At 35.5% G+C, this 17,080-nt stretch overlaps 2 protein-coding genes across 2 annotated transcripts in view; one reads left to right on the forward strand and one right to left on the reverse strand.

The window, feature by feature from the left end:
- ddx43 (DEAD (Asp-Glu-Ala-Asp) box polypeptide 43) overlaps positions 1–16,731 on the forward strand; it is a 62,061-nt gene extending 45,330 nt beyond the window's left edge. The window contains exons 10-16 of the mRNA XM_028820367.2: positions 1,182–1,282; positions 4,264–4,351; positions 6,878–7,005; positions 10,814–10,923; positions 11,044–11,182; positions 11,300–11,387; positions 15,628–16,731. Coding sequence (XP_028676200.2) covers positions 1,182–1,282; positions 4,264–4,351; positions 6,878–7,005; positions 10,814–10,923; positions 11,044–11,182; positions 11,300–11,387; positions 15,628–15,801 — 828 coding nt within the window. The 3' untranslated portion in view covers positions 15,802–16,731. The remainder of the gene's footprint in view (positions 1–1,181; positions 1,283–4,263; positions 4,352–6,877; positions 7,006–10,813; positions 10,924–11,043; positions 11,183–11,299; positions 11,388–15,627) is intronic.
- LOC127525979 (uncharacterized) overlaps positions 1–17,080 on the reverse strand; it is a 340,677-nt gene that overhangs the window by 49,756 nt on the left and 273,841 nt on the right. The window lies entirely within an intron of this gene.

The raw sequence follows: 17,080 nt of genomic DNA on the forward strand, positions 1-17,080 counted from the left end.
TATTATACTGATGATTTATTTTGTTTAAAACAATTTAAACTTGAATTTATACTGAAATCAGTGACCTAGTTAATTTACCTAAACGACTCCATGGACTTCCTCAAGGCATAAAGTAGTTGGCAAATTAGAAAAATAGTCAGCCAAGGTGTCCATGGTGACTTCATACATCCATGAAACTGAAATGCAAATGTGTATTTTTGGTCCATTATTATTTGTTCTTCTACAGGTACTTCTTTAATTACACATTGCTAATATGGACAGTACCATTGTATTTCAGTCATCAATAAGCACTGTTGTTTTTAGCACAGCTTAGTTTTAGTTAAACAAAGTTAATCTATAACCCTCTTGCTGAATAACCCTGAACTTCTCTTGGGTTTGTAGTTCTATCAAATACGGTTAAGCAGAGTGTCTCATGAGCTCAGAATTCCACATCAATACAGTTAAGACAAAGTGTCTCTCGTGTTAAGTTGTATAGTTTGCACGTACGGCTTTAAGCCTGAAAAGCATTTGGGACAGAATTTTGCTGCATTCGAATGGATAAAATAACATAACCGCATAATATAGCAGACATCTGCTGTTTTTCTTTTTTGACACATGTTGATGTGGTGCTGTAGAATCACCGCTATGAGCTATTTTATAAATAGTTTTTCTCATGCATTATTGTGCTTTCCGAAGTAATTTATCTACTTGCAGTCACACATGAGCATGGTACCAACTTTCTCAGTTCTGTCAATGCTGAAAACAAGCTGGTACTACTACGTTTTTGGAACTTTGGTGCCAAATTATTGGTTCTTGTGATGTCTCCAGCTGTCATAAAAGGTATTGTTGCATTCCTTGTAAATATTTTTGAGTGACAAAAGTGGTTCTGTTTTCTTCCCAACATATTTGAATTTCTAACTTCAAATCCCAGCCTAGGCAAATTTTTTAAGAGGTTTACATTTAACTTGTTGTTGTAGCTGCAATTTAATTAAATTTTATTTCTGTGTCCATGTCCCCCTTTTCTCATAAAAGTGAAAAAATGGCGAAAAAGACAAGGAAGTAAGATAAGCTATGGGCAGCATTAATCTTAATACTGATCATATTACTGACTATAAAATGTATTTGTCTTAAAGTGCAGTTGCTCATTTTTATTCCCCTCACTAGATTCTCTTTCCAGTGAATTATTGAATCTTGTGTTTTAGGTTTTGGATGAAGCAGACAGGATGTTGGACATGGGCTTTGAACCACAAATCGTGAAGATTTTGGTTGATGTCCGATCTGACCGCCAGACTGTAATGACAAGGTAAAATACTGGTGTGTCATCATTCTCCACGCCTGGTTCTTCTCCCAATTTATACAATTAGGCTCCATTCAAAGGAATTATGAGTCTATCTCCTTTTGGTATGAAATTAATGGAATTATGGCTCAGTAGTCTACTAATGATTTCATTATTATAATAAAAGAACTTTGAAACAGTCAAATTTAGTAATGTAGAGCCATTTTGGAAGCATTGATGAAGAGAATGAATAAGTGAGAGGGGGGTTTATGCCCTTATATTAAAATGTTCTCCTTTTTCTGTTTCATTATTTTGCTCACATCTACTGTGGTGTGGCTTGGTTGGTGCATGTGTTAAGTTTTCAACAAACTGGACTTTAAATGGGTTGCTGACTTGGACATCCAATTTTAAGACTTTTCACTTCTTTAGTGTGTGAGTGGTGTTTCTTCCCTTCAATAATGTTTTTTTTTGGGGGGGGGGGGGGGGGAATGTTGGTTTACTGTTCTGATCCTTAATTGACAATGTGAAGGATCCATTGGGATTGTCCCCTCAAAGGAGTTCACCTCTTTCTGTTGGCAAGTAAGATGAGTAAGTTTAGCTCATCTAAATATTTATTGTTTTATGGAAGGCTACTTGTTAAAACTATTGTTTTAATTGTTCTGGTCTTTAACAGGGGATTTCTGCACTCTCAGGCAGTCAATTCACCAATGCCAGTGTCTTCCTGGGGGAATGAGGAAGGGAGGTTGGAATGAGAGGTGGGGATGTGTCCTCTTTGAGACTGCAAGAAAAGAAAGTGATTGTGTCAACTCCAAATTTGCAAGTGTAGCCCAAATTCTTTTTTAGGCATTTAATTCTGATACACATTTTCTCTCTTTTTTCCTTTTCATATTTCACTGCTTTTAATTATCTTTCTAATTTCCCATTTCCTATTGAATTACATTGTAGTTGCTCAGGTTTGTTTTTGTCCTTTGTTTTTCCAAGTCTGGAAATTGTATATATTTTTTTTAATCTGAGCTTGAGGTGAACTTTTTTTCTTTTGTCCATCAGTGTGAGAAAGCACAAAAACTTTATCTTGATCCAACATCAGTTTAGCAGTGTCATAAACCCCCTGTTTCCTGACAGGAGCAAAAATCGGAAGATATCCCTGGCATTTTCCCCCTTTAATTTCAGTCCCAATGCTCAAAAGTAGATAGGGCAGGAATTTGAAGCCTGTTCATTTCCCACACTCCAATCTTTCTGATTTAAACACCTTGGGCTGATCACCTGTTCAGATATAGGTAGTTGGTTACTATATAATGACTTGCCTCAGAGTATTTTTAGTAGTGTTACATACAGGATTTGTATGACTTATTTGTAAGCTGTTCTAAAGATAAAAGGTGACCCCACTCCTTATTAGAACCCTGATATTAATAAATAGCTAGATGTGTTTGTTGTTTTTATCCATATATATATAAGGAAATATTTAGCTTATTTTGTTACTCCCAGGAATCCCTATGCCTTGACTCTTCAGTTCTTTACTAATATAACATGCCAAGAGGTCAATGTAACAAACAAAAAGGATATTTTTTTATTATGTGTTTACAGCTGAAAATGGGCATCCTTGTCTCATTCTGCTGTCAAGTGCTACAGTATATGCTCACTTAATATGTTTATATTCTTTTTTAATATGCCTTGTGAACTAGTAAAACACATAGGAGAATTCCAAAGGAAAGCTGGCATGCCAGCTGCGTCGCCCCTTTAAACTGACATTTGTCTGGACAAATGGGCGCTTAAGGGCATAAAATAAAGAAAAAATAATAGAACTTGGAGAATACAACCTTCTCAGCTTTTGTGGTTCAATGGCTCGGTAGAGTGGGTGTTTGTTTAGGAGCTCCACTCTATAGAAAAATCAGTGACCAAATGAGACGCCTCCTTCTGGGGATGTCCCAGACCTCTGACCAGAAGGTGTCTTTATACCTTTTGAGCCTAGAAAGTGGTCCTCTGACTCACATGGGTTGACACTTTGTATATGCTGCAGAAAATGAATGCTCCACATGAAAACGTGCCACTTTTCTGAATATTTTCTTAAACCTAGATTGACAAAAGCCGCTTTCCAATCTCCGTCTTATGCATGTTTTATAAAGTCTGTTAATTAGTATAACTTCTATTGCTTTCCTCCCATAAATTGCAAATGTCTTGATTTACTTTTTTCTATTCATTTTGGAAAGATCCTTAGTATTATTTTGTCTTTGCAGAACAAATGACTTGAACACTAGTCTTATGCCTCCTTAAATTTTTCATTTTTGAGGATGTGTATTATCTCTAATTTTTCTATATTCTAAAGCCTTTATTTTTATAATCAAAGCAGTCAAATACAATTTAATTGCCATAAGATCACATAGAAGTTGTTTGAGAGTCTCATTTCCAAGAGACTTTCCTTTTTTGAACTTTTAATAACCTTTTCTAATTCCTTCATACTTTAAGTGTTTGTTCCACGTTCACTGTGTTGCTGATTTTACTTCACATGTCTCATACCTGTTTATGTCCATCTCCTTTTCCCTTGTACATTTTTGTAAAGTGATACAATTTAATTATACCATCGTTATCATTTGTTAATGTTTTGGTTATTACCTTTTCATCATTCTATCATGTTCCCCTCTTTTAACTCGGTATTGTTTTTTCCAATGCATGTAGCCTTGTTACCTCAGACAAGTCTTATGTTAATTCTTGTGTGTTTAACTTGGCTGTTTAATTTGAAAAATTATTTCTGTGGAATTATTATAATGTGATTGTTCTGAAATACTGTTTTAACTTGTAAAATGATTATATTGTATTAAGTAAATTAGCATGTATATAAGCAAAAAAGTTAAAATATTATACATATTGTCTCTTGCTTTTACCACTGTGTATTATATTTAGTTACTATATTTAGTTAAGTCAAATTGTGCAATTTATATTTTAAAATGTGAATGGTTTTTGGGAATTGGGGCAGGCATAGGTTAAAGTTAATGATTATTTTCATCCAACAGTGCAACTTGGCCACCTGGAGTTCGTCGATTGGCAAGATCATACTTGAAAGACCCAATGATGGTATATGTTGGAACATTGGATTTAGCAGTAAGTTGTTTTTTTTTTATATGTATATAAACTGAAGCTGTGATTTTAATTTGAGAGTCACAGAGTAAACCTATTGTTTTAGAGAAAAGGTTAACACAACAATGTGTAGAAAGAAATAGAGGAAAACATTTATTTACATTAAATCTAAAACAAATATTACCATGACACATTTTGGACCTGAAATAGTTTTACCAGCTTTGACAGAGTGAATGCAGAATAGTAGAACCAAGTGACATAGCAAGTCACATTGCTGCTGTACTGAAATTATAAATCATTTTCATCAATCTTGCCCATAGTGCATGTAAACATAAGGCACATAATAAAAAATATCCTTAACTAGCATTTTATGTTGGTTTTTCATCCACTGTAACCCAAAAAAGGCTTAGAAGAACAGTAGGTTGTCAGTTGTAGGGATTTCAACCAGTAGAAGTGCCAGGATTTCATATTAGAGTGGATCATAATTTGTCATAGGTGAGCCCAGTGTTGTTGTTAATACTGTTAAATATCCATTTACTTAAAAAAATAAATAAAGTCCAGTCATAACAACGCAGATGTTATAGTGTGCATTTGAAGAAAATTGTGTACTTTACATAATGTTCTTAATGTAAGAGAAAGCAGCTTTTAGTTAAGGAAGTGTATTTTATTCCTTCCTAGTGGATTTTATGACTTCTGTATTTACTCATTTTTGTTTTAACCAGTCTTTTGATGTACTGTATACCCCTTAATTGGCTAACTCAGAAATGTTACTGTAAGATTTATATGTAGGTTTCATTTCCCAGGACAAAATAAAATATCCTCCACTCCACTAATTCCTCACAATTCCCACATCCACTATCAGCAAAAAAAACAAACAAAAAAAACTTATGAATGGCAAAAATACTCTAAAGACACAAATAGTAAATATTTATTCAACAAAAAATCCACTCCAACTCCTCTGTCTGCTTTCAATGCAGATAAAATGATCAACATACATTGCTAATAAATATCTTTATATATAATACGCTACCGTGGCTGTTCGTTTCTGTCCAGGATTTTAAATCGCCTGTAGCTCGTAAACTGTTTGAACTATTGACCTGAAATTCAGTAAGCTTATACTATGTGACGTCTACTATCCGCTTTCGGGGCGACGATTGACCTCCAAGGTTATTCCTCTTTTTATTGTTATTGTAGAATTAACTCTAGGCAGCAGGGCAGCCATGAGGCACATACGTGCAGGCGTCGTTCTCATCCCTACCACCTTCGCCATCACTTCTCCTACCTCTTCATATCTTAAATCATTCTTGAGGCAGATTGCTGACTTAAGTGTCAGCTTAAGTAAAAAAATTAAAGAAATTGAAAAAAAGTAATTGCAATACAAACACTGACTTAATCAATGTTAATGCGAAAAGATGCCGATGAAAGAAGAGAAGAAGCGGGCTGCTAGGGTGGAGAAAAGAAGAGCTGCTCAGGAAGCAGCAAGCGCATCAACCTTTGAGTAAACGAATGCTAAATGTACAGAGTATGAAAACTATGAATGCTCAAGTCAAGTGTATTCACTGCACGTTATCGTGCAGTACACCGTTACTTGTTATATTTAAACTTGAACTGGTATACAAGTTAAATGACTGAAATATGCAATATATGTAACTTTAGAAATGCATATTTCCCCAGGGGATATCTTATTTTTGCCATCTCACTCTAAAGTCCCAAGTGTGCATTAGACTACACTACAAATCATGATCGTAATAAGCCTTTTTCTTATTATTCTGGGTTTAGCAACACCACTTTGAACAAAAAAGTGAATCTGCACCATTAACGGATGTTGTGTTGAGAACAGAGAAACCGTAATCATTATACAAAGCGCTATAATTACTCATTAATTTTGGTAATGAGACTTTTGGGCTTGCTTTCAAAGGAGTTGTAAGCAGGTTTCATCTAGTGTTATAAGACCTTAGCAATGGAAATTGCATGAAGAAGTAGTCAATTTAAAGTGCTTAAGATATAGGTGGGAGCATTGTGTGTATTTCAACTTTAAGACCTTTATGTTTGTGTCACTATTTGTCAAGACAATGCAAGCAAACTGAATGCTTGTATTATTTGGCAAATAGGATCCCATATTATTGTACTGCATTTCGAACTTTTATAATGTTCGATATCATTTCCTTAAGTAGGCCTTGCATGTACTGTATCTGTTTGTATTTAAGAGTATAATGGTAATTAACAACAACTGAGAATAACTGCTAACTTGAATACAAGTACATTAGAAGATCATTAAACACAAAATTGAAAAACACTTCTGTTTTTACTGGTGTGACTGTCCATCTTTTTCATACTATGTTATTTTAGTGATTTTTATGTATTATAGTAACTTTCTCCAAAATGTATTCTTTCTATAACCTGAAATATAACTTAAAGAACAGAACTATTGGTGTTTTTTGGATAACTCAAGATTTCTTCAACCTAAGTTCAGTTGTGGTCAATGAACTTTTTTTTTTTTTCCTTAAACCTTTGGAAATGTTACAAAGAAATTTTCCATCCCCTCTTTAGGCTGTGAACACAGTAGAACAGACAGTGCTTGTAATTGCAGAGGAGGAGAAAAAACATTTTACTTTCAGCTTTGTTCAGAGTATGAAACCTGAAGAAAAGCTTTTAATATTTGTTGGAAAAAAAATCATGTAAGTTTTTCGAAGTTAACTTCTCACTTTATTTAGGAAATGTCTTTGCACTGATTTAGTATTGCATGTTGATTTTCTTTCACAGGTATTCATCCAATCACATTGTTGTCCCCTCGATACAATTTCATAAGTGACAAAATAGGGTTTTATTATTGGAGGTGTTTTGTTTGGCTCAGTTTGATACCTATTTTTTTTCATTAGTTTTTTCCCCAGTACTTCTGTTACTTTAATGCTATTGACAGCCTTTTTCCATGTCTTTTATGAATCCACAAGTATGTACTGTATTTCCAGTAGAGGGAGAGAGACTATATCTGTATTTGGTTTTTACGTCAGAAGAATTTTGATTTGTGTGTTTTAGCTATTCATTTTGCAAAATTAAATTTAATGATGATTTTGCTTAAAGTTTAGGAGAACATCTTTCAAAACAGATGGCTTTAGACCATAAGTAGATTTGTTTTTTGGTTATGTTAATTGAAAATGTCCTGAGAGTCTTTGCTGAGCATATCAGATGTTAAAAGTGGAAGTATTTAATATTCCAATATTCATTTTACATTCAATGTATAATGACAGATCATTACAAGCAAGACCAAGGTTTGGTGGAGCATATTCTAATTCCCTTAATGAATTCATGTATTTAATGTTCATCTTATTAATCTGTTTTCTTTAAATCAAATCTTGCAGCAAGTTTAGTTTTTGTTATCAGTTGGTGACTTCTACTTGAAAAAAGTTCAGGGAAGAAAAGGGAATGTTTTATACATGTTTTATATTTGATAGCATCACTACATTTGCAGAAGTCAACATTTTGATCGTAATTCATCAGATGATCAGATCAGATGTACATAAGAAAAACTAAAATGACACGTACAGCTACCCAAAAAAACTGTATAATCACATGTAAAACTGTAATTGCTTGTTAAAATCCCCATGTGCAGTATTGGGAGGAGGGGTGGGAGTTAAGAAATCTCACTTTTAGTTGTGCATAGTAAGAGTTAAGTATTTTAAGACTGGAAGAAAATGTTTCAATTCCTGGTGGTGTTATGCCGTATAAAAGGTTGAAAACTCCTGGTGTTGAGATATCGCATGACACTTAATCGCATACAGTATTTGTCAATAGTCTGCTGTCATTTACTTTGATTAATAGGTCTACTCTTATACAAAATTGTGCAGTATGACTACTGCTAGCAATAATCAAGGTCATGCTGCGCTGCACAGCATTGGCTTTGTATTAGTGCAGGCCCAGACAAGATGGTACTTTTTTTTTTTTTTTTTTTTTATGGGGAGCTTATCTTGGTTTCATAACCCTTGATCTAAGCTGTTCTATTAACAATGGCTGAGAGATTAAATTTACAGTGTTTTCTTAAATCAAAACTCACCCAAGCAGTTCAAAGGCAGAAATAGTCGATACTTGTAAACTTAGTATGGGCAAATTTAAATATCACAGAAGTGCAATATCCTTGGCTTATTTATAAGCAAAATATGCATGGTGCTGATGTTTAAACTTTCTAATTCTAGGCAGCAAAATATATAGCAGACTAGGATCCAAATGAAACAAAAACAAGAAGAATGAAATGAAATTCGAGTACTGAAATCCACTCCGATTCCAAAATCTTCCCCTATCCAAAAAATCCCCCTAGACCACCACCCAACAAGCCACCACTGTCAACCTATGGACACCCACTATCACTCTGGAAGTCTACTATTGGATATTCTTTGGATCATTAAAAACTGCTACTAATAACAAAAGTCTAAAACTAAAAGCATAAGTAAAATAAAAGCTGTTGTGATGAAAATAAGTTAAGACAAAACGTCAAAAAACAGTTTGGGAATTGCCCCGTATAATATTTGTTGGTTTGTTGGTCCAAACAAATTAAAAAAAAAAATCAAATATTCGACAGAATACAGTGTTGACGTGATCGTTTATATAAGAAAGTGGCTACAGGATATGAGTTGGCAGGAAGTTACTGCGTAACGGTATTGACATCATCTGGACTGGCTGGAAGTGACGTCCTCATAGAGAGACCGGAAAGTGACGTCATCACGGAAGAAGTGGTTGGTATGGAGCCATTTTCAGTTATCGGTAGTGTTGTTGGTGAGTGGGAATTATTATTTTTCTTCTTTGGTTCTGTAGATAATAGAGAGAGAGATATCAGTACCCCAATTCAACCCCTCTTCCGATAATCTATCGCTCACCTTTGGGCTTGTTGACTGCCCAACAACATTAAAAACTGAAACCTTTCAATCGTCTAAGTATTGTGACCATTAATTCAGTATTTTGTAGAAGTCCCTGTGCCAGCAATCACTTCAAGTCTTCTTGTGTCTACAAGCTTCAGCTACAACAGAATTTTGGCAATTTATCCCGTTTGTCCTGGAAAATCTTCTCAAGCTTGGTTAGACTAGATGGGAAACTGCCATCTTCAGGACTCTCCAGATATGTTCTATGAGATTTAAGTACGATCCTTTGTTGGGCCACTCAAGGACAATTGAAGACTTGGTCTGATCCCACTCTAGTGTTGTTTGGGCTGTATGATTTGAGTCATTGTCATGAAGAAAGGTGAGCCGTCTCCCCAGTCTGAGGTTGTGTGCACTCTGGAGCAGGTTTTCTCCAAGGACCTCTCTGTATTTGGCTGCATTCATTCTTCACTGAGTTCTTCCCAATCTCTCTTGCCCCTGTTGCTGAGAGGCACCTTCATTGTATGATGCTGCCACCACAATGCTTCACCACAAGGTATAGTATTAGGCAGGTGATGAGCAGTGTCTGGTTTTTGCCAGACATAGTGCTTGGGGTTCTGTCCAAGGAGTTCAGTATTTGTCTTATCATATCAGAGAATCTTTTTCTTCATGCTCAGTGTTCTTTGAATGCCATTTGGCAAATTGCAAGCATGCTGCCATACATGTTTTACTCTATAGTTGCTTCTGTCTAGTGACCACTGTCAACATCTAGTTAGTGGGGTGCTGCGGAGTTGGTCATCCTTCTACCATTTCATCAGGGGATTACTAAAGCTGTATTAGAGTGATTGCGTCATAATCACCTCCGTGACCAAGGCCATTTGATGCCCAGTTACTCATTTTGGTTGGTCTGCCAACTGTACAAAGAGCCCTGGCAATTCCAGACTTCTTCCATTTCAGTTTCATCACAACAGTCTATTGAGGGTTCACTGGATTTCATGACTTTTTTTTTGTCCTGACATGTTGTGTGAACTGTGGGACCTTGTATACTTGGGTTTATGCCTTTCTACATTATTTCCAATCAATACAATTTGCCACAGGAGGACTCCAATCGAGTTTTCAACACATCTCAAGGATTATTAACGCAACCGGATACACCTGACCACAATTTGGAGTGCCACAGCGAAGGGTCTGAATACCTAAGTAAATGAGGCTTCAGTTTTTGATTTTTACTTTGCCATTGTGGGTTTCTGAGTGTATATTGAAGAGCAAAAATTGAATTTACAATATAAAGTATTGTGAAAGTGAAGAGGTTCTGAATGTTTTCTGATTCCACTGTATGTATGTTTTTATATTTACTGTATATGTATAAAGTATATATTTTATATATAATATAAAGTATAAAGTATATTTACAGTATGAATATAAATTTAAGTGTGTGTATAGTGTAAAATTTTTTCAAATTTATTTTTATTTATTTTACCCGTAAGTTGTTACAGTGGACTGAGATTGTACTCTGTGAAGAGTGTTATACAAAATGAATTAAATGCATTCCCTGCTGGGTTTATGTTAACATGTTATAAATGTTTTGTGCACAGTGGTATCAATGTATAAAGTTTCTGTCTGTTCTTGCCAATATCAGTGCAGATGATCTGTCAAGTGATTTGATACTTTCTGGCGTACCAGTTCAGTCATTGCATGGTGACAGAGAACAGTGTGATCGGGAGCAAGCCCTGGAGGATTTCAAAAATGGTAAATGCTAGAATTATATTAAATGTTGGTTACTGTTTGACAGCTGCTAACTTTTACGTTTTAAGTGCTTACTGTTTCAACGTTACCTTGAAACCTGAAAATGTATTTTTTCATTTTTAGGAAGTGTTCGAATATTGGTTGCTACTGACTTGGCTTCCCGAGGACTGGATGTTCTTGATATTACCCATGTTTTAAATTATGATTTTCCTAGAAATATTGAGGAATATGTACATAGAGTTGGAAGGACAGGAAGAGCAGGGTAAGATCTTTGCCTGTATGTAGAAAATGTTCATGATAATTGTGTACTTTGTTTATATTTAAAAAAAAAAAAAAAAATTCCTTGGTAAAAATATTTTATCTCCTTTGTTTGAAATAGACGCTCAGGTATTGCACTGACTTTAATGACCAGAAATGATTGGAAAGTGGCAGCAGAACTCATTCAGATACTAGAAAGGGCTAATCAGGTATAATTTAATTTATATTTAATTCATTTTTAAGTAGTTTGTATTTTGCAGGAAAGTCCTGCATGTTACACTCAATATAGTTGTTCAAACTTTTTCTCAAAAAAAAAAGCAAACATTTTAAATGAGATCTATTTGCCACTGTAGTAACTTGTGCTGTTCATATTATACATTGCAGTTTGCGACAGATGCATCCATCCCCTCTTTAATTATCATATCTACTAACAAGGTCTGACCATTCGTATTTCTGTTAACTGTGAAGCTCATTCCTGTCCATGCACTTACTAGTTAGAGAAATTGCTTCAACCAAAAATGTAACCTGTAAAAAATCAAGTCAAGTTGGGGAGTATGCACTGGTGTACAGTGCGTTGCCGCACCCACCAACGAAACAGCTCGGGATCCCGGTTGGCAACCCCCCAGGCAGACCCGCGATCCAGTCCCACCCTCCGGAAATGACCCTCTTTATCTGCCGTAGCCAGGTGTTACGTGGGCAACCCCTTGGCCTGGTCCAGCCACTCGGGTCCCCAATAATGAGGATCTTACGAGCTGGATCACCCTCAGGGAAACGCGCCACATGGCCGTAGTGCCGTAACTGACGCTCCCTCACAATGCAGGTAATGTGCCTCATTCGGGATTCCATGAGCAACTTCTCATTCGACACAAAGTCAAACCAACGGTACACAAGGATTTTCCAGAGAGACACAGTACCAAAGGAGTCCAGTCTTCGTCTCGGGTCACTGGATAGTGTCCATGTCTCGCAACCATATAGTAAGACAGGAAGTACCAGGACTCTAAAGACTAAAAATCAGTTAATTGAAAAATGTGGCCCTCTGACAAAGACAAGTTCTACTTCTACAGCTAAAATTTACCTTTAATTTGTTTATTAGCTATATTAATAGCTATTGCTGATACTGCTGTAAAATTAAGGCCTGATTTTGATATAGGATGTTAGTTTATGTAAACTTGTCTGTGTTCTGTAAGACTGCCTCCTTTATCTTGTCATAGTTATGGCCACGGCCTTGCCACATGCACTTCAGAACAGATCCTCCATCTGAAGCTAAGCATGTCCAGCCCAGCCAGTACTTGAGTAGGAAACCAACCAGGAAAAGCTTGGGTCTCTGCTGGTAGAGGAGTTGGCAAGACCAGTGGGATGCACTTAGCCTGAAGCGTGATTTGTGAATCCCAAAGCCACTGTGCAGTAATGGGGATACTGTGCTATAAATATGGCGTTGTCCTTCAGATAAGGCCAAAAATTGAGGTACTGACTCTTAAGATCCCTGGGCAGTCTTCATAAAGAGCAGTGTGTATCCCAATGTCCTGGCTGAATTGCCCACCATCATTCTGGTCCACTAATCATCCCCTGTTTCTAACTGGCTAACTGTCTCTCACTCCTTCACCACCTAACAGCTAATGTGTGTTGAATACTGGTGCAAAATGGCTGCCGTCGCATCATCCAGCTGGGTTCTGCAAATTAGTGTTGATTGAAGTGGCTCCCCACTCACTGTGCAAAGCACTTTGAGTAGCTAGAAAAACGCTATAAATGTAATGAACTTTTAATTATTATTATTATTAATTATAGATTGACGGAATATGTCTACACTCTGCTAATAATGTAACCTTCATGATCAGGGTAACCAAAGGGGAAAATCTGTGTGTTTTTGTTTTCTGTACAAAAGAGTCATCTTGTTTCATTGACTTTACCATTTTTCTGAAATTTTTCAAAAAGTCTCTGCTTTTAATACAGTATGGGCAGCACGTAATTAGGATGCAGACTTAAATTTAGTGTGTTTTCAAGTAGACGATACTACTTCACAGTCATGTTATATATAATTTGCAAAACTGTGTTCTAAAGTGAAGCATATTTTATACATTTTTTAAAGTCCTTGTCTATTCTAGTGTCTTACAATGTAGCTAATGGATGCATGGGTCAATAGGTAAAGGAAAAAGCCTTAAAACTTACCAAGTACATCAATTTTTTCAAGCCAAAAATGTTGGAGTATTGATCTATGTCTTCAGATTGCACACATAATTACAAAACAATGTATCCATGTTGCTTTGAGGAAGTCAAAAAGCAAATCATTGTTGTGAGAATCGGCTAATTTTAAAAGGAGACTGCCCCTTGCTCTGCCACTCATTGTTTTTGGTGGCATCTTTCACCGTCGGGTGTGGATTCACCTTGGAAAGTAATTGTCAAATGCTGCTATTGACACTGAATGTTGATGTCCTGATTTTAATTGCTGTCTGTATCCTTTACACGACTAGGCAATAATAACTGAAAAGGGCACATTTAGGATTTCTTCTATTCTTTCACAATACAGAAGCTTGTTTCATTATTTCAGCAGCAACTTCAGCTACGTGATGACACATGCTCCCACCTCACTCTGCTTATTCAGGCTCAGAGACAATCTATAAGCCAACCTTTTACTGGCGATACTTCACGGCTACTCATCAGTAGCACAATCTCGGGTACCATGTCTCTACCAAATCCTGCAAACTGTATTGGTAATGTGTCATGCGAGGCAAGGCTAATAGTCTCCAAACAAGATAGTTTACAGGCTCAGTAAGTGTTGTGTCTGCAGTCTGTGCCCTTGGTGCCTCTGCTGCTGCTCACAGAACTCCTTTTATGCCAGCTTCTGCAGGTAGCAAGAGTTGTCATTCCTTGTTATTTGTACAAAGTACAGTTAAACTCTTACATGTTGTTCTCCCTATGCTGCCACACATTGTGAATCTTGCTTTGCAGGCTATGTAAAAATGGACAAAAAGTAAGCGTGTTTATGCTGTAAGCAAGCATTCTGTCTGCTTTTACAAGTGTTGGATAAACATAACTGTGGGGTGGGGGGAGAAAAGAAATGCAAAGGCAGTAGGATTCTAAGGAGAATATAACTTGGCAGTGGAGGCTGGTTGTGTTGCTATAACTCCACTAATAGCGGATGCTGTGAGCAGACAAGCGAAACGGAAATGTATTCTTACCTAAAGAAAAATTAGTTTTAAGAATTGTTGATAAAATTTTGTTTTTCTAGTTTCCTCTTCTTACTATAAGAATGCTTCAAAAACATGAAAGGCATGTTTTCTTATATCAAAACGTTGACTGCTTTAAAGTGGACATAGTTTGTTAAGTTTTAAGGCTTTTTTTCTTCACCTATGGCCCCATGTATCTATTAGTCCTACAGTATTGTAAGTTGCACAAACAGACATGGTATGTTTATAATTTAATTAAAAAAAAAAAAGCTTCAGAACACAATATTTTGTGGCAAATTAATATACTGTATATCATTATTGTGAAGGGAGAACTTTGATTTGAAATATACCATAACTTTTAAAACTTCTATAGAGTAACATGAGTAATGAGAATTAACAGTTTTGCTTCCTTTGTTCATGATGATACTGTTATGTATACAGACTGGTGATTTCCTAATGTAACACTTAAAAGTCTGTATGTTGAACATTTTTCTACAAATGTTTTTAAGAGTATCTTTAACACTGCCAATTTGCAGCATACCTAAGAATAGGTGAATGTTTTCTCATTTGAAAGTTCATTGGTTACCTATAATGTAGAGTAGGCTGCAGAAAATATCCAGCTATTGAACTATCTGAAGTGTATGGGGGGGATCTACTATGTAGCAACACTGTGAAAACTAATGTTTAAACTTGTACTGAATTCTGAAGTGTTGTTCTTTACTGTGTGCCATCTGTTTTAGATGCAGTTTTCTTTAATTCTCCATTTTTCCATTTGATTAAGACATTTCTTTACAGAAAGTAATCATTTGCACCTTTCTTTTTGAACTGTTCCTGTTCATCTGTCTGGAATGTGTAAAGTCCAGTAATCTTATTGTAACTTCTGCATGCCTGCCTGGCATATTGAGGTTCTGTATGATCTGAATATTAAAAATGAGTGGTGGGTGGAAGGCAGTCATCCAGGGAGTGTCGGAACCTCATGAGGTTACTCATTGACTGTCTCTCCATGTCTAGTTTAAACCTCTTTACTTTTTATAGCGATTAACTTTTAAGACCATGAAAATGGTATAGAATTAACAAAGGTGCCTTTTTCACTTGATACATTCTGCTTTTGTTAGAGGGCGCAGTGCACAAAGAAATCAGTAGATATCTGTTTAGATTTTAAAATGTTTAACTTAACACTTGAATCTACTACTTTCAAAAAGTTACTAAACAGGTACTGCAGAATATATGCAAACCTTGGAATGAAATGAACACAACAGATTTCATTCCTTTTTTTTTTACGTAGGTTGTTCCAGAAGAATTGGTACTAATGGCTGGCCGCTATGATAAATATAAAATGGAGCGTCAGAAGGAGCGAGAGTTTACCGGTCCTCATGGAGGTGGTGGCTGTGATAGAGGCAGTGGAAGAAATGGTCCTAAGTGGAGCCGAAGCAGAGGTCATACCAGCAGCAGGTTTTAACCTGGCACTTAAAATTTTACACTTCACATTTTGACCTTTTTTTCTTTTTTCAATAACAAATACTATTAAAATGTAAGAAAAGTACTTTTTTGTTGTTCACATTTTTATATTGTACTCCTATTTTGGAAATGTCATGAAGGTATATTAATGATACTATAAATGCTTTATAAGAAATCATTCTGGTAAAATAACAGATACCACAAGTTGCATGCTAAAGTGTGAAAATCCACAAAATCTTTTCCAGGAAAGATGGACACAGTCAAAGAAATCAAAAAATAACTTGTTTTAGAGGATTACTTTAACTATTGTACCTTGATTTTTATGGTAATAAACACTTTTAATGCACTGCTAAATGCCCCTTGAATTGTGAATATTATTCACATGACAATCCTCTGCCTACAGTAGCAGTTTTGCTTTGGCACATTTGCATTATGTTTTAATTATAATGGTTGTCAGATGTACTGTATGCTGCAGCAGAATTACCTTTTTCTAAATTTTGAATTTTCTTTAAGAACTAATCCAATTAATTTATATAGTGTTCAATTACACATGAAGAACTAGTAAATTCTACTTGTTAAAAATATTTAAAATATAATTTTAAATGTTTTAGTAAATAAATTGGGCATTATATGCCTGTAATTTAACTGGTAATAAATGTATTCCTGAAGATGATTTTGGATTAACACTTTGTAGTGGTGCATTTTAGTTTATTGTTGCCAAGGAATTGTCTTTTTTTTCTGAAGCATACATTGAAATACAGAGTCTTTGAGGGTGGGAATTATCCCCAATTACGGGGACTACGATAGGATTGCATCACTGGATTTCCTTAAATTGGTTAGTGTTTGCACCATTTAAATGTCTTTTGACATATATTTGGAATACATAAGAATCCAGCAAAAATAATTATCGGTTCAATATTCCGAAAGAAAACCTTGATTTTATTGATGTTCTGAAGGTGCCTTTACATTTCTTGGTGTGTATTTTGAGCTAAAGTGTGAATAGTTTGACTTTAGAATCTTAACATTGCCTTTAATGAATGGTCTCGATTTAAAGGTGATTGCTTAAAATTAAGTTTGTTTTATGAATAAAATGATAAAGTAATACATTTCTTTGGGTTTTTGTTTTAATATTTGTATGATAAAATTGTACCATGTACTAAATGGTTTCTGCTTTGTATCCATTACTATCAGGCTAGATTCTTACGCTTGATAACCCTGAAATGAGACACACAGTAAGTGAGTGATAGATGGATGACATTGATATTTTACCTGTTGTCCTG

This window comes from Erpetoichthys calabaricus, chromosome 15 (assembly GCF_900747795.2).
Source record: "Erpetoichthys calabaricus chromosome 15, fErpCal1.3, whole genome shotgun sequence".
Taxonomy (NCBI): Eukaryota; Metazoa; Chordata; class Cladistia; order Polypteriformes; family Polypteridae; genus Erpetoichthys; species Erpetoichthys calabaricus.